General features: G+C 43.4%; 1 protein-coding gene across 3 annotated transcripts in view; it reads right to left on the bottom strand.

Annotated features, from left to right (window-relative positions):
• Nucleotides 1-10,581, bottom strand: part of MAJIN (membrane anchored junction protein) — a 45,957-nt gene extending 35,376 nt beyond the window's left edge. For 2 of the 3 annotated variants that reach the window (XM_069968290.1, XM_069968292.1), the window contains exons 1-3: nucleotides 10,294-10,581; nucleotides 4,777-4,893; nucleotides 2,584-2,629 (exon numbers count right to left, since the gene is read on the bottom strand). In XM_069968290.1, the coding sequence (XP_069824391.1) occupies nucleotides 2,584-2,629; nucleotides 4,777-4,893; nucleotides 10,294-10,298 (168 nt within the window). In that variant the 5' untranslated portion in view covers nucleotides 10,299-10,581. Of the gene's footprint in view, nucleotides 1-2,583; nucleotides 2,630-4,776; nucleotides 4,894-7,742; nucleotides 8,740-10,293 lie in introns of all 3 variants that reach the window. The other variant, XM_069968291.1, reaches the window with a different exon arrangement.
• Nucleotides 10,582-15,926: the final 5,345 nt, after the last annotated feature.

The raw sequence follows: 15,926 nt of genomic DNA, 5'->3' as shown, positions 1-15,926 counted from the left end.
GTGCTCTGCTCCCCCCCCCCCCCGAGTAAAAATCCCCCCTGTGCTATGCTCCCCCCTGCATTGCTTAACACACACAAAAAAAAAAAAAAACCATTATACTCACCTTATTCTGGCATACGGTGGGTCCCTCTCTCCTCTTCTCCCCAGCCTGCGAGGAGCAGGTGCGCGCAGCTCAGTGGAGTCTGGGGGGTGCCACCAGCGCCCCCTAGCTGTAGGTGCCCCGTGCGGTCGCCCGGCCCGTCCACCTCTAGAAATGGCCCTGATCAGAATCTCTGAAATAGTCTACCCCAGGAACTGGTCACAGCAAAAGCAGTGGAGACTTTACAACATGCTTAGGCTATGTTCACATTATTTTGTAAAGTGAAAAACTGCTCTATTATACACAGTGGCGGTCTTTGGCACCAAGCACCCCAAGCGATCGGTTGGGGCCCCCAACATCCAGGGGGGCCCCCACGCCCTGCTTTTGTGCTCAAGACCGCTGGACAGGGCCGCTGCCCCGCTCGCTGCTGCCATCTGAACTGTAACTATGAGCACTCGTAATGAGCGCTCATAGTTACATGCAGCAGCACTGACAGGGCGGGAGACATTGGCCCCCTTCCTGTCAGTCACTCTTGTGGCCGCAGGAAGGGTTTTCCTTGTGGTCACAAGTGGCAGCTTTGTCCTTGTGGTGCCGGCGCTCCAGTGACATCACTGGAGAATCGGCGACAGGACAAGGGGAGTGCGGCCTCTTGTGATCGCAGGGAAAACCCTTCCTGTGGCCACAAGAGTGAAGAGAAGAGGAGACGCCCGGACCCAGGTAAGTATAAGTGTTTGTTTTATTGTGTTATATACTATATGGGAGGGGGAGCACACAGGGGTCTGTTTAACTGGGGGAGTGCACATTGGGGGTCTATATAAATGGGGGGTGCACACAGGGGGGCTATAGACTACTTGGAGCAGCAGAATGGGGTCTATATACAACTTGGAGAGCACACAGGAGGTCTATATCCAAGTGGGGGAGCACACAGGGGGGCTATATACTACTTGGAGAGCACACAGGGGTCTATATACTACTGGTGGGGCACACAGGGGGTCTATATACTACTGGGGGAACATACAGGGGGTCTATATACTACTTGTGAGGCACACAGGTGGTCTATATATGTTTACTCTGAATTTATTAAGTTTTTCATATTTTACAGAAGACAAAAAAATATATAAAGGCCAATATGCTCTACACATAAGAGCTTAAGTGGTAAACAATCAACAATGGAACCGCAACATATCTATGCATATTATCTTAGTCAGGTACATTAACTCGAAACATGCGAAATGAAAACCGCGGGACAAATCCGCCCCTTTGAACTCATCTGTGAATCATGCAGAGAAAACAATAATGAACTAGCGCCTGACAACAACCGTTAGCTCTAACAGTGCAAGGACATCACATATATACACAAGGACAAGACACAGAAGGGAAAAAGAAAAAAAAAAGGGGGGGGGGGGTGACATAAAGAAAAGGGGGGGGGGGAGTAAAGAAGGGGGGGGGGGGTAGAGAAGCACCAAAAAGAGCTCTTTGATGTAATAGGTCAGCAGGCACACAGGTGGTCTATATATAACTGGCGTAGCACACAGGGGTCTGTATACTACTGGGGCAGCACACAAGGGGTCTATATAATACTGGTGGGGCACACAGGGGGTCTATATACTACTGGGGGACCCACACAGGGGGTTTATATACTACTCAAGGAGCACACAGGGGTCTATATCCAAGTGGGGGAGCACACAGGAGGTCTATGTCCAAGTGGGGGAGCACACAGGGGGGGCTAAATACCCCTGAGGGAGCACACAGGGGGACTATATACTAGTGAGGGAGCACACAGGGGGTATATACAACTAGGGGCAGCACACAGGGGGTCTATATACAACTGGGGCAGCACACAGGAGGTCTATATAATTCGGGGGGAGCACACTGGGGGCTATATATAACTGGGGGAACACACAGGGGTCTATATACTACTGGGGGAAGCAAACAAGGGGTATAAACTACTGGGGGCAGGACACAAGGGGTATATACTATTGGGGGCAGCACACAAGGAGTATATATTACTGGCGGTAGCGCACAAGGGGTATATACTACTGGGGGCAACATACAGCGGTCTATTGTTTTGGAACACGTGTCGAGGGGGGGCCCCAGACATATCTTCGCTTGGGGCCCCAGAAATGCCAAGACCGCCCCTGATTATACACACAGCTGTTGTTTTTACATAGTGTGAACATACTGCAGCCTAATGCTAACGGACCTCTCTGTCTGTCAATCATTCCCACGGAGCACAGTGACAGACAGAGCGCTGTGACTAGACATGGGCGGGGGGCCGCCTAGATGACTATTGCCCCGTCCGTGTCTGTCATGAACCGGGGGAATAAAAGTCATTTTTCCCCGGTATAAAGCTCCTGCTGCAGCCGCGGCTGGTACGTGGCGCTGCTGCTGCAGAAGCTTTATACATTGCTCCAGGGAACCATATCAGCCCAATTGGGCTGATTGGTTCCCTTTAATTAAACTTATTCATGTTCTATTTGTTATATTTCTTTTTCTTTACTTACCAATAATTCCTTGCTGACCTGCTCCTTGTTTTCTGTGTTTTCTGAGCTAAAAAGACATAAATAGGTGTGGGACTAAAGCTGACCACATACCACCCCACCACTTGTGTGCAATATATGTATAGTGCAAAGAGCTAGCTTAAATAGCCATGCTTGTAACTCTCTTAGTGGTGGCTTTTTTACAGACAGGAGCCTTACTGGTCTGGCTATATTACTTATTACGCACATCACACCAGCCAACAGCATTTCCTCTGTACACTGGAAGTCACATTCACCATGTCCTTCTATGGGATGGGCATTAAAGAGTATCTGTCATTACAAATAACTTTTGACATGTCATCAGACTTACAGAAAAATGGCCAGAACAAACCAACACCACCATTCACACTATGCAGGTGAGCACTGCCATGGCTAAGAAGAGTGCAACAGCATCTGCAATTGCTAATACATACTGTATACATAATATAGATGTTTAGAATGGCAAAACCACTTCGCTAATGGTTTGCTAAGAACCTCATTTTTTCAGATTTTTCTTCAGCAGTTTGGTCATTCTAAATAACTATATTATGTATACAGTATGTCTGATCAATTGCAGATGCTGTTGCACTCTTCTCTTAGTGCATAGTGTGAATGGTGGTGTTGGTTGTGCTGGCTATTATTTTGTTTTTCTGCACAACATGTGGGGGGTGGGGGTGGGGGGGGCTACCTCCATTTGGGTGTTTTTGTTTTTATAGTTTTTATTAAAATTTTCAACAAAGTGCATACATGTCATAGTATACAATATTAAAGCACATCCTAAAGACCAAACACAGTCATTTGTAACAGAAAAACAAACTTTAAATCCATGTTAAGCATATTACATAAGCTCATTAGCTTTATCAAACATCTGCACAGTTACCACTACCGGGGCTTTTAAAACACCCCTAAATGTGTGAGAGGAAAGGGATCTGGCGCTGCTGTGCAAGAGGAGACAACTTCCGGTTCAGATAGCTGTGTGTCGCACAAGCTGCTGCAGATTGAAGGAGAGCATTTTTTTTTTTGTTTTACACAGTGGGGGCCCATACTATACTGCAGAATATGGGCCTGTATAATAAGGGTAATGCTGCGGGTGTTGTATACTTTATGGGGGATGCTGTAGGGGAGGAGGTTATACAATAGGGGGGTTGCTGTAGGGGGGGCCTATATTATATAGGTAATACTGTAGAGGTGGAGGTTATACTATATGGGGGATGCTGTAGGGGGGCCTATATTATATAGGTAATACTGTAGAGGTGGAGGTTATACTATATGGGGGATGCTGTAGGGGGGCCTATAATATATGAGGGATGCTGTAGAGGCGGAGGTTATACTATATGGGGGATGCTGTAGAGGGGGAGGTTATACTATATGGGGGATGCTGTAGAGGGGGAGGTTATACTATGATCGTTATACTATGATTGCCTGATCCAACAGTGTCAGATCAGATGTGGGCGGCTTTGGACGGCCATAGGCCTCCCCAGGAGCCTCGGAAGCACCCACATTATGATGATCGAACAGCAGAAAATCTTAGGTTCTATAGAACTCGAACCTTGTTGAACCTTCCACATTTGATTCCAGATGCCTTCCCGGTCCGTCGAGTTGTATAGAACCTAAGATTTTCCGCTGTTCGATCATCTCTAATTATAATTAGCCGCTGGGTGGAGTCTGTATGGGCCTAGGAGGGGCTTAGTTAAGGGGATTGTTTGACAAAAAGAAATTTGCTGTGCTAAGTACGCCACCTTGTATGCCCCTCTTTCCTCTATGTAATAGTTGGGACGTAAGCTGGTCACATAATGTACAGTAATAGAAGGACTGACTGGGATCCTGTTTTGAAACTAAAGCCGCCAGTTAAAAAAATTACATGCACTGCTGGTTAGCCTAGGAATATTACTGTTGGGGGGATATTCCAGATGTTTTACTTTAAACCTACTTACTTTATACAAACATTGCGTACCCGGATGAGTGACTGCCTGCTCAGCCAATCAATGACTGGGGCAGGACACCACCCCAGTCACTGACTGGCTGAGTGGGCAACCACTCATCTGTTATATGGTGCAACTGGAAGAGCCAGACTCTAGCCAAAAATGACAGCCGGCGGCGGTCAACGGGACCCGCATCCCTTAGCCTGCTGCCTATTTTCAGTTTCATGGGATTTTCTCTTTAAATGTTAATTCTTACCAAACATGGACACCATATCGGATTTTGAACTTGTAGACATATTTCGAAGTATGGAAAAATCGTGTTTCTGGGAGAGGAAAGGAGAATGGCTTGATGGGCATTTTACCAGGAATGATCCTGCACATAAAAGAAAAATGGAAATGAACATATTTCTCTTAAAAAGAATGAGTAAAAAACCCTCTGCAGAACAACATGTAAACACGGCACAAGGCGACAAGCCTTCTTACCCTTTCAGTTTGATTTAGCAACACCCAAACACAATGTAATTGCACATGATGGGTGAATAAATTCACTTCTTTATTCACTGTATTGGAGTGCCGCCTCATCGCTATTCGCTGTGGATTCCAGTGGAGTCGGGGTCTGACTTCCTTAGAGCTGTGCACCCACCTGAGCATTTTTGCCGCACAGTGCCGTCTACACACAAATACTTTCCTACCAAATACGATGTAATGTGTCACTAGCAGCATATTTTTATATTTTTAGAATCAGCACCCTGCTGATTGGGAATTGCAGTGCCTACATTTGTGCCGCCTAGTGCCATGATGATCATTAAGCACAACCCCTCTTCACTGTAGTAACCCAGCAAGTGTGCAAGGTGGTATGGGGAAACCTCAGTGTCCCCCCGACCCGCACACCCCATTACCAGATCGGCCTCTTTGTTTTGAATAGAACCAGGGGTCCATTCATTTTCTATGGAGCCACTGGAAAGAGCCAGGTGCTGTATTCTGCTCTTTCCGGAGGCTTCATACAGAACAAATGGAGCTGCAGGTCACGCACCTTCAGAGATTGTGTGTGCAAGCTGAATCCTCTTTACATTTGCTGAACTATGGATTTCCTTTGCAGGATATGGCACACTGATTTTCATAGCATCTTGGGAGCAGAAATTAAATAAATCTTTCAGTAAATGAAATGAAATTAAACAAAAAAAAAGTTTTTTTTTTTTACTAACTCTACAGCTTTCCCTGTAGATGTGTGACGTTTGTTGAATTATGGAGCACATTTACCAAGTGTGCAAATAATCAGCGGATATGAGAGGATATAACTGCCTTAAGTAATTATTTGTAGACTTTGGGGGGGATTTATGAAGCTTACGCTAGAGGCGTACACCAAGGAGAAGGTGCAGATTAGCCCCTTTTCCCTAGCGTATGCCTGCTGTGCGCCCTGCTTGCCCGATGGGCGGGCTGGCAGAGCTTGCGGGGGCGCAATGAGGTGGGTAGGAGGCGTGGCTCCTCCTGCACCTCATTTATCATGATTTACGCCTGCTCGCGGGTGCAAATCATGCCGCAAATCTACATCTGCTTCCAGATTTGGTAAGCCAATTCCTGATTTGGTACGCCGAGCGCAGATTCGGGCACCCGGCCGGATTCACTAAGAGGCGCCTCTTAGTGAATCCTGCCGCATTAAAGGGGCGGAGCTTAACCCCTAGACGACCCTGGTACATCCTGGGCCGCCTAGGGGTGTTCAGCGCGGCCCCGCTCTGAACCACCGTGGTCCCGGTGCCGCTTGTAGCCCGGGACCGTGGCTATTAGCGGGGATGGTCCGATCGCCATGGCCGCTAATTAAGTAATCAGATTCAGCTGTCAAAGTTGACAGCTGCATCTGATTACTACATGCAGCCGATTCCCTGGGGTCTAGTGGGGGGATCGCCCCCCCGCGACGCGGAGGGGCAATCCCCATGTCCTTACCCGGCCGGGGTCTGCACCGTAATGTCGCTGATCCCGGCTTGGCACTCGGTTGATTTCGGCTGCCGAGTGCCGATCTCATTGATCTATGCAGCATAACTATACAGCATAGATCTCAATGAGAGATCAGTGTACTTATACTGGAATCACCCCCCTTTTCCCATATTATAAATAAAAATAAATAAATAAATATATAAGCATGTTTGGTAATCGCCCAATATATTATTTTATCACATTTCTGATCTCTTAGGGTAAACGGCGTAAGCGCCATAAAATCCCAAAGTGCAAAATTGCGCATTTTTGATCGCATTAAATACAGAAAAATTGTAATAAAAAGCGATCAAAAAGTCGCTTATGCGCAATCAAGGTACCGATAGAAAGTACAGATCATGGCGCAAAAAATGACACCTGAGACAGCCCCATAGACCAAAGAATAAAAGTGTTATAAGCCTGGGAATAGAGCGATTTTAAGGAACATATATTTGTTAACAATGGTTTGAATTTTTTACAGGCCATCACATAATATAAAAGTTATACATGTTACATATCGTTGTAATTGTAACGACTTGAGGAACATACATCACAAGACACTTTTACCCCAGGGCGGAAGGCGTAAAAACAAAAACCCTCCAAATAAAAAAAAATGTGTTTCATCACACATTTAATTTTCTCCTGCTTTTGCAGTGTACTTTATGAAAAAATTCAGCCTGTCATTGCAAAGTACAATTAATGGCGCAATAAATAAGGGCTCATGTGGGTTTCTAGGTGAAAAAATGCAAGTGCTATGGCCTTTTAAGCACAAGGAGGAAAAAACGAAAAAGCAAAATTTTAAATTGGCCCGGTCCTCAAAGGGTTAATATAAGACCGGCGTACTTGTACTCCGGTCTTCATAAATCCCGGCCTTTGTGTTCTCCCTGCTTCTTCTCACTATAGAACGCAATGGTAAAAGTACTTACAAGGCTGATATTGCGGCAACTGAAAAACAACTTATGGCTCTTATCTCCCCCACTGATATCCTTAACCCCTTAGGATATGTGCACATTACGGAATAGGCACAGAAATTTCAAATGGAGTCTATGTGGCGGATTCTGCTTGAAGTTCTGCCTGTCCCATAAACTCAATGATATTCTCAAATGAACCCGCCATCCGCCCAAAGAATTGAGTTGTTTTGTCCTTTTTTTTTTTTAATCTAACATATGCTAAAACACTACAAAAACGTAAAAAAAGAGAGCTGCTTTACACCGAGAAGCAGCTTGAACAACAGAAAAAAAAGTCACATTTTACCTCAAAATGATTGTGAGGGGGAATCAGAGTTACAGGATGAAGGGTTGTTATGACTGGAGGCTCTGGTTGTGGAGGTTGGAGAAGAGATGAGGCTATGGAGGGATTATCCAGGGAGATGGTGGTGCACAGTACAGTCAGTGGGGCGGGTAACACCACACAGAATAGGCAGAAGAGAAGGAGGGATTTTGTGCTGTGAGGAAGAGGCTCCTTCATTGCCATTGGATCAGCTTAGTCATGTGACCACACTGCATAGTGGACCTTATCTATCAAACTAAACTAGCACTGACAGAAAGCAACCAATCAGCTTCTAGAAATGGTTACAACATGGCGGAAATGGTTGTACTCTGCTTACAGTGTGTGCGGCTCCACCACAGGAGTAACTGTATAACTACAACTCCTGGCAGGCCATAACAACCTGCAACTCTCAGAGCATGCTGGGAATTGTAGTTTTCTAACAGCTGAAGAATTACAGGTTGTAGGGGGCACCACTGAAAAAATGTCTGTGCACACATTGTAAAAAAATTATATTTCTATTCCATAGACTTAAATGTGGACAACCTGTCTGTGGCAAACCGCTGATCACCAGGATGATCAAATATTAAGGGATTATCCTGAGAATATGTCATCAATACATTTTGCTCTCAACCCCCTTTCATGCAGACTAAGCCTTCGGCTATGTGATGCCCGAAGTGCCCATGGCAACATGGCAAGGCTTGTGGAGCTCTCTGTGTCAGATGGATATCACACAGCACCGCACCATCACAATACACAAATCATATGTTTATTTCACAGTGTGAACTGCATGTTCTGGAGATGTATATGGATATAATGGTTATGCCGAGTCTTCTTCTTCATCTGCCACTTCTTTGTCTTCCTCTTCTATGTTCCATAGAATTAGATGTCCAGAACTGGATTCACTGTCTAACAAATTCTTCAAAATCCTCATTATATCTGTATTGTTGGTAGAGACACTATCCAGTAGGTTCCTTTGTTGTTCCTGGTCACAGAACAGAAAACAGTTTATATATCATAGTGTAGTTTTGGTTTCCCATCTATCTATAAGACTACATACTTTCTAATTGATGGCCTATAGCAGGGGTGCCAAAATTTTCACACAGGGGGCCACTGTCCCTGTCCCTAAGACCATCGGAGGGCCGGACTATAGAAAAACAAAGTATAATCAAATCCCAGTGAAAAATGCCACAATCCCCCCCCCCCCCCCCCCAAAGTTAAACCATCCCTCTTTCTTTCCACCCCTCACCCCCCCTTCAGCCAGCCACCTTACTCCCCCTTCACACCCTCAACCAGCCCACCCTAACTCCCCCTTCACACCCTCAACCAGCCCCCTCACCCCACTTTCAACTCCCCCCACTTCACCTTCACCCCCTCAAGCAGCACTGAAGCAGGTATGTGGGTTACCCCCTGTATGTAGGATCCCCTGCTGTGCCCCCATATAGTAATAATGTCCCCTGCATTTTCCTCCATATACTAATAATGACGTCGCTGCACCTGCTGGGGGATCCCTCCGGTGACTGACCAGAGGGATTCCAAGAGTGCGAGGGGCTCGGCCCGCCCGGGTATGACGACAGCAGCGGCGTGGATGTGGGGCAAGGCAGGGATAGGCAGCAGTGTGGAAGTCCGGTGGGGGCCGGATAAATAGCCTCGGGGGTCTGCATGCGGCCCGCGGGCCGTAGTTTGGGGACCCCTGGCCTATAGTAATCAATATCAAATCAGCGGGGTTCGACATCTGGCAACTGTGATCAGCTGTAGGCCAGGGACACGCAGTGCATATACAGTAATAGGAAATAGAAGCAGACAGCTCCGTACATTGTGCAGTGGCTGCACTGAGTTACTGCAGCTCATCTCCAGTTCACTACAATAGTAGCTAAGCTACGACATCCAGCAAAGCAAATACACAGTGGATGGGGCCATCTGCTTCTGGTTGTTTTACTAGCCTCAGCATTCCCCCTCTGTTGTTCAATCTAGGCTGCCCCATATGCAGACACGTCAACTATCTGAGTTATCGGGGGTCAATAAAGTAAAAATCTAAATAGATTAGTGTCAAACAGAAAGAACAGCAGCGTAGTAGCTTGGCAGCATATAGTCTAGTCCAGCGGTCTAGTGCTTGTTGTGGAAGAGGGAGATGTCAAAAGGAAGCTGTCACACTGAAAATATGGTCCAGCCTGTAACCATCATGTTATAGAGCAGTCCGATATTATTATGAGGGGTCTAGTCTGGGATCTTATATTAAAGGGGGTACTTCACCAAAAAATATATATTAATATTTCAAATCAACTGCTATTATTTGTGATTTACTTCTAATAAAAAATTTTCCAGTATTCCAACACTTATTAGCTGCTGTATGTCCTGCAGGAGGTGGTGTATTCTTCCCAGTTTGGAGAGCAGGAGAGGTTTTCTATAGGGATTTGTGACTGCTCTGGACATTTACTGTCAGGTACAGAGGTAGCAGCAGAAAGCATCTGAATTTGAATATGAATTTGCTGTCCATATATATATATATATATATATATATATATATATATATACTTACTTCATACCAGTCTAGGAAAGCTTCTACAAACATACAGACAAGCAATCCCAGTACTATGATTGAAGAGATGATCCCCATCACTGGCCATCCCTCCTGGACCTCTTCTTCTCTTTTTCGTATCCATGGCTTACTTTGGCAGGATTCCTCTCCCTCAACCCAGCAACCTAGACAGAGCAGGATACACAATACATAGGCCAATATCATTGGTCCCAACATATCTGAACTATACTGTATCTTGCTTCGAGAAAAAACATAGGGCCTCAATTATCTAAACAAACAGCAACTGTTGCCCATAGCAACCAATCACAGCTCAGCTTTCATTTTTCAAACTGCTCTTGGAAAATGAAAGCTGAGCTGCGATTGGTTGTTATATGTACCAGAGCCAGCCCTGTAAAAATGAAAGTTGAGTTGTGATTGGTTGTTATATGTACCAGAGCCAGCTCTGTAAAATTGAGAGCTGAGTTGTGATTAGTTGTTATATGTACCAGAGCCAGCCCTGTAAAAATGAGAGCTGAGTTGTGATTGGTTGCTATGGCTACCACAGACAGCTCTCTAAAGATGAAAGCTGAGCTATTGTTCTACCAAATGTGCTATTGTACAATTATGTTATGTTATATTTTGTTTGTACTGCCAAAGATTTGTATCCTTGTTAAAGCTTTATTTAACTAAAATAACTTCAATAAAAACAATTGAACAAGAAAGCTGAGCTCTGATTGTAAATACATACATTGCTTGTTTCTATAAGACACTACAATACATATACAGTATATTGTACTATGAAGCTGCTATGGCTACAGATTGGCACCCTGCGATTACATGGCAGAGCAGATAGGACAGAAGTAAGGACTGATTGAAAGAATTTTCAGAATTGGACTGAAGAGGCCATGTGTGCCAGAGTGTTCAATGGAGAGACAGGAACAAGCCACTGCCAGACCCCTCTGCCAGTGGCAAACACAAAGGCTTTGGCATCTTAAAATTCTACACGTTCAATCCTTACCGACACCCAGGGCCGTATTTACCACTAGGCACCCGTGGTCCGGTGCCTAGGGCAGCACCTTGCAGGGGGGCAGCACCAGGGAGCAGGGGAAGGAAAAAACTTTTTTTTTTGTTTTTATTTTTTTAGTCTCCCACCTCCTGTTCAGACTTGCCAGTAAATCTGGTGTCTTTTCCAGGGGGGTGGGGGGTATGGTGGTATTGGTCAGGTCTGGTAAGGCCAATCAGTGTGTGAAGATTGGGCGTCTTCAGGTTTAGTCATATATATAGAGAAGGGCTGGCGGCACTATAGGGTTAAACGTGAATGTTTCTGAAAAGTATATATATATAGTCAGTCGAGGAAATGGCTGGACTAGGGGGTGCTCACTGAAAACAGCAGTATCAAATCCAAAAACGGAAGAAAGAATAGCCAGTAGCACTCACCCAAGAAGTCTTCTGCTGTTTATTTCATTTTAAAAGCAAGGACACAGTGCGGACATTTTGCGAGCAGGCGCTCGGTGCAAGGAGTGGTGACAGTCTGTTTCACGCTCTAACGCGCTTCTACGGACCTCCTCCTTCTGTTACGTGAACACGCTATTCAAATAGCCTAATCAAATTGTGACGTAACAAAAACATGTGAAGTGAACATATAGTGAGGGACATATAGGGTTAAAAACAATACAAAAATGAGCATAATAAACTGTTTACAACAAATATCTTCTATCTACCCGTTCATTAAGACCTCCTGGTCCTTCTGCACTTGTTTTTATTATCCACTTTAACTCTGTTTTTAGTAGCATACAGTGATTGTCTTGTCCCCTTTTGCTGTATATTCTTTCAATCCCGGCTACTTTTAATATTGATGCGTCCCCTCCGTGAACCTCTCTCACATGCTCAATCAAACGTGGGGCGCCTGCACCGGTTTTTAGGGAATAGACATGTTCACGAAATCGTGTACAGAGTGATCTTTTAGTTTGACCGATATAAAAACGGCCACATGGGCATGAAATAGAGTAGATAACGGCACAGGTTTTACAGCAAATAAAATCTTTTATAGATATTTTTATTCCATTTAGTGTAAGTGAGGGACCTTTTTGTATATATTTACACCAATTACAAGAACCGCATTGGTAGTTGCCTTTTAAATCATTACTCAGCCAGGTTTTTTCCTTTTTGTTTTTAGATGTGAATTTAGTATGAACTAAAATGTCTTTTAAATTTGAGCTACGTCTGAAGGCTATATGAGGTTTTTCCTTGGTCCATTCATCAAGATCGGAATCTCCTTGTAGTATATACCAATGTTTAGCAATGGCTTTACGAATAGGTATTGCCATAGCGGATAATTTAAAGGCAAAGGCAAACTTTTTATTTTTATTTTTGTTATTGTATTTTTTGGGATTAAGTAAAAGTGTGCGATCTTTACTTGCTGCCTTATCCTTGGCTTCTTTTAGGAGATCTGCAGGGTAGCCTCTATGTAAAAGGCGGAGATATAAATTTTCTGCCTGCTCCTCAAACATTTCCAGGCTGCTGTTGATACGACGCAGCCTAAGAAACTGGCCATATGGCAGTTTCTTAGGCTGCGTCGTATCAACAGCAGCCTGGAAATGTTTGAGGAGCAGGCAGAAAATTTATATCTCCGCCTTTTACATAGAGGCTACCCTGCAGATCTCCTAAAAGAAGCCAAGGATAAGGCAGCAAGTAAAGATCGCACACTTTTACTTAATCCCAAAAAATACAATAACAAAAATAAAAATAAAAAGTTTGCCTTTGCCTTTAAATTATCCGCTATGGCAATACCTATTCGTAAAGCCATTGCTAAACATTGGTATATACTACAAGGAGATTCCGATCTTGATGAATGGACCAAGGAAAAACCTCATATAGCCTTCAGACGTAGCTCAAATTTAAAAGACATTTTAGTTCATACTAAATTCACATCTAAAAACAAAAAGGAAAAAACCTGGCTGAGTAATGATTTAAAAGGCAACTACCAATGCGGTTCTTGTAATTGGTGTAAATATATACAAAAAGGTCCCTCACTTACACTAAATGGAATAAAAATATCTATAAAAGATTTTATTTGCTGTAAAACCTGTGCCGTTATCTACTCTATTTCATGCCCATGTGGCCGTTTTTATATCGGTCAAACTAAAAGATCACTCTGTACACGATTTCGTGAACATGTCTATTCCCTAAAAACCGGTGCAGGCGCCCCACGTTTGATTGAGCATGTGAGAGAGGCTCACGGAGGGGACGCATCAATATTAAAAGTAGCCGGGATTGAAAGAATATACAGCAAAAGGGGACAAGACAATCACTGTATGCTACTAAAAACAGAGTTAAAGTGGATAATAAAAACAAGTGCAGAAGGACCAGGAGGTCTTAATGAACGGGTAGATAGAAGATATTTGTTGTAAACAGTTTATTATGCTCATTTTTGTATTGTTTTTAACCCTATATGTCCCTCACTATATGTTCACTTCACATGTTTTTGTTACGTCACAATTTGATTAGGCTATTTGAATAGCGTGTTCACGTAACAGAAGGAGGAGGTCCGTAGAAGCGCGTTAGAGCGTGAAACAGACTGTCACCACTCCTTGCACCGAGCGCCTGCTCGCAAAATGTCCGCACTGTGTCCTTGCTTTTAAAATGAAATAAACAGCAGAAGACTTCTTTTGTCTTCAGGTTTAGTGCCTAGGGCAGCAGCAGTTGTTAATACGGCCCTGCCGACACCTGCCATCAGGGAAAGTCGAGACACATTTGTACACATTAGCTGATCCAGCCAAAATTTGAGGGTGCAGCTGACTTTTATCTAATATGCATAGGCACCCTAAGAATTGTAAAGAGTATATGCAGTGTTGTCTGCTTTATTATCAAAATGCTTCAGTCTGAGCCGAGTCTAATACAAATGCGTTTTTGCACTTGTATAGATGATGCAAATACAAATGGGACATTTCTTCCATAATAAACTCATCTGAAATCATCTATTTGATCATGGTACGGAGATTGCTTTCTATATGTGTGGATATGTTCATTCTCGCAAAGTATATAGTATACTTATGTAGAACAAATAAAAATGTACATCATATTTTTGGCCTAACAATATACAATGTTGGTGTAAGGAGCTGGAAATTTGTGATCATGGTGCAGGGCGTGTAAGTGGAAGGTAGATGACACTGGTGACAAGCTGTGGTTTAGGAAGAAGCTTTGTCTCAGTCCTTGGAAAGTATGTACTCATGGAAACTTGAGAGAGCTATTCAGATTAGGGAACTTCCTAAAAGATTATAAATAAAAAAAAATAAGGGGGATGGGAAAGGGGTTATTAGATTAATGGGAACTATTATATTCCAGGGGGGTGTCTGAACACTTGTTTTCACTGTGTAGAGGACCCCCTTTATTAAATCCATATGCTCTAAGGAGGCATAAGTCAATCCCTTTTTATTCTTTTTATTATTTTAAGGTATAAATGACAAATTATATAACAAGAAATATATTCAAAACAAAGACAACATAGAAGCGCAATGTACTCAGGGAGATCATGAATGCTTTAGTACATGTTAGATGCTCAACAGGAGTTATAACAACTATATATGTAACAAACCAAATAAAAATTGTTACTTATTTCTCCATGAGAGTCTGGAATTGTGTACAGTTGCAGCAATCTTCATATATGTAAGTTTGAAGAGCCTAGAACTCCCTGTTTAACCCATAGATTATAAAATGGGACAATGAAGGACACACAACAGGACAAGTCAAAGGGAAGGTAAGTATAATACATAGACAAGCAAGGAGGTTGGTGCCCTATAGATAGATCTTTTGATCCAGGTTGACTTCCCCAAAGGACCCAATATGTATCCCATCTATCCCAAGACAATCTCTTTTCCCTTTAACACACCATTTTTTGATGATTAGTCAGTTTTTCAACCTTGAGCCTTCCTTTGCTATGTTGGTGTGTTCCCTGGTCTACCTTTTTGCATTTGTGGTAGTTTTTTTTAGCTACCGGAAAACTATAGCTCGAAAAATGCCTATTCCAATTTGGGCCAAATTTTGTGCAATTTACAGCCCAAAATATGCACCAGAAATGCAATGGTTCAAAAGAAGCTCACTTTAAGGGATTATCCAGTGTTAGAAAAACATGGCCGCTTACTTCCAGAGTCAACACGACTCTAGTCTCCAGTTCAGGTGTGGTTTGCAATTAAGCTCTATTCACTTCAATGGAAATGAGTAGCAATACCTACCCCCAAACTGTAGACAAGAGTGGTGCTGTCTCTGGAAGAAAGTGACCATGTTTTTGTAGTGCTGTAGTCCTTTAAGACCCTAAATGTATGTGTGGCAACAAGGGGCTATCTTTGGGTCAGTGCAGGAGGTATCAGCACAATATAAATGATATATTCACCATAAACAAAATACATTAAAAGCAGCAATGATACAGTAAATGTGTAGCATCTTCTATATTATGCTGTGTATTGTCTATTTGTAACTAGGTGTTTTCAGGAAACTCACAATCTTTCACACCAATAAACACAATATAATTTAATAGCATATAAAAACATTGCTGATCCAGAAGAAGAGGATAATGCCCTTTAACACTTCTAAATCCTAATTCACAGCAAAATGTAAATCCCTGAACTCAAGTTCAATCAAGGAAAATGACACCTTGT

This window comes from Dendropsophus ebraccatus, chromosome 4, assembly GCF_027789765.1.
Source record: "Dendropsophus ebraccatus isolate aDenEbr1 chromosome 4, aDenEbr1.pat, whole genome shotgun sequence".
NCBI lineage: Eukaryota > Metazoa > Chordata > Amphibia > Anura > Hylidae > Dendropsophus > Dendropsophus ebraccatus.
Note: the sequence above shows the minus strand (reverse complement) of the source record. Positions and strands in the feature narration are given on the sequence as shown.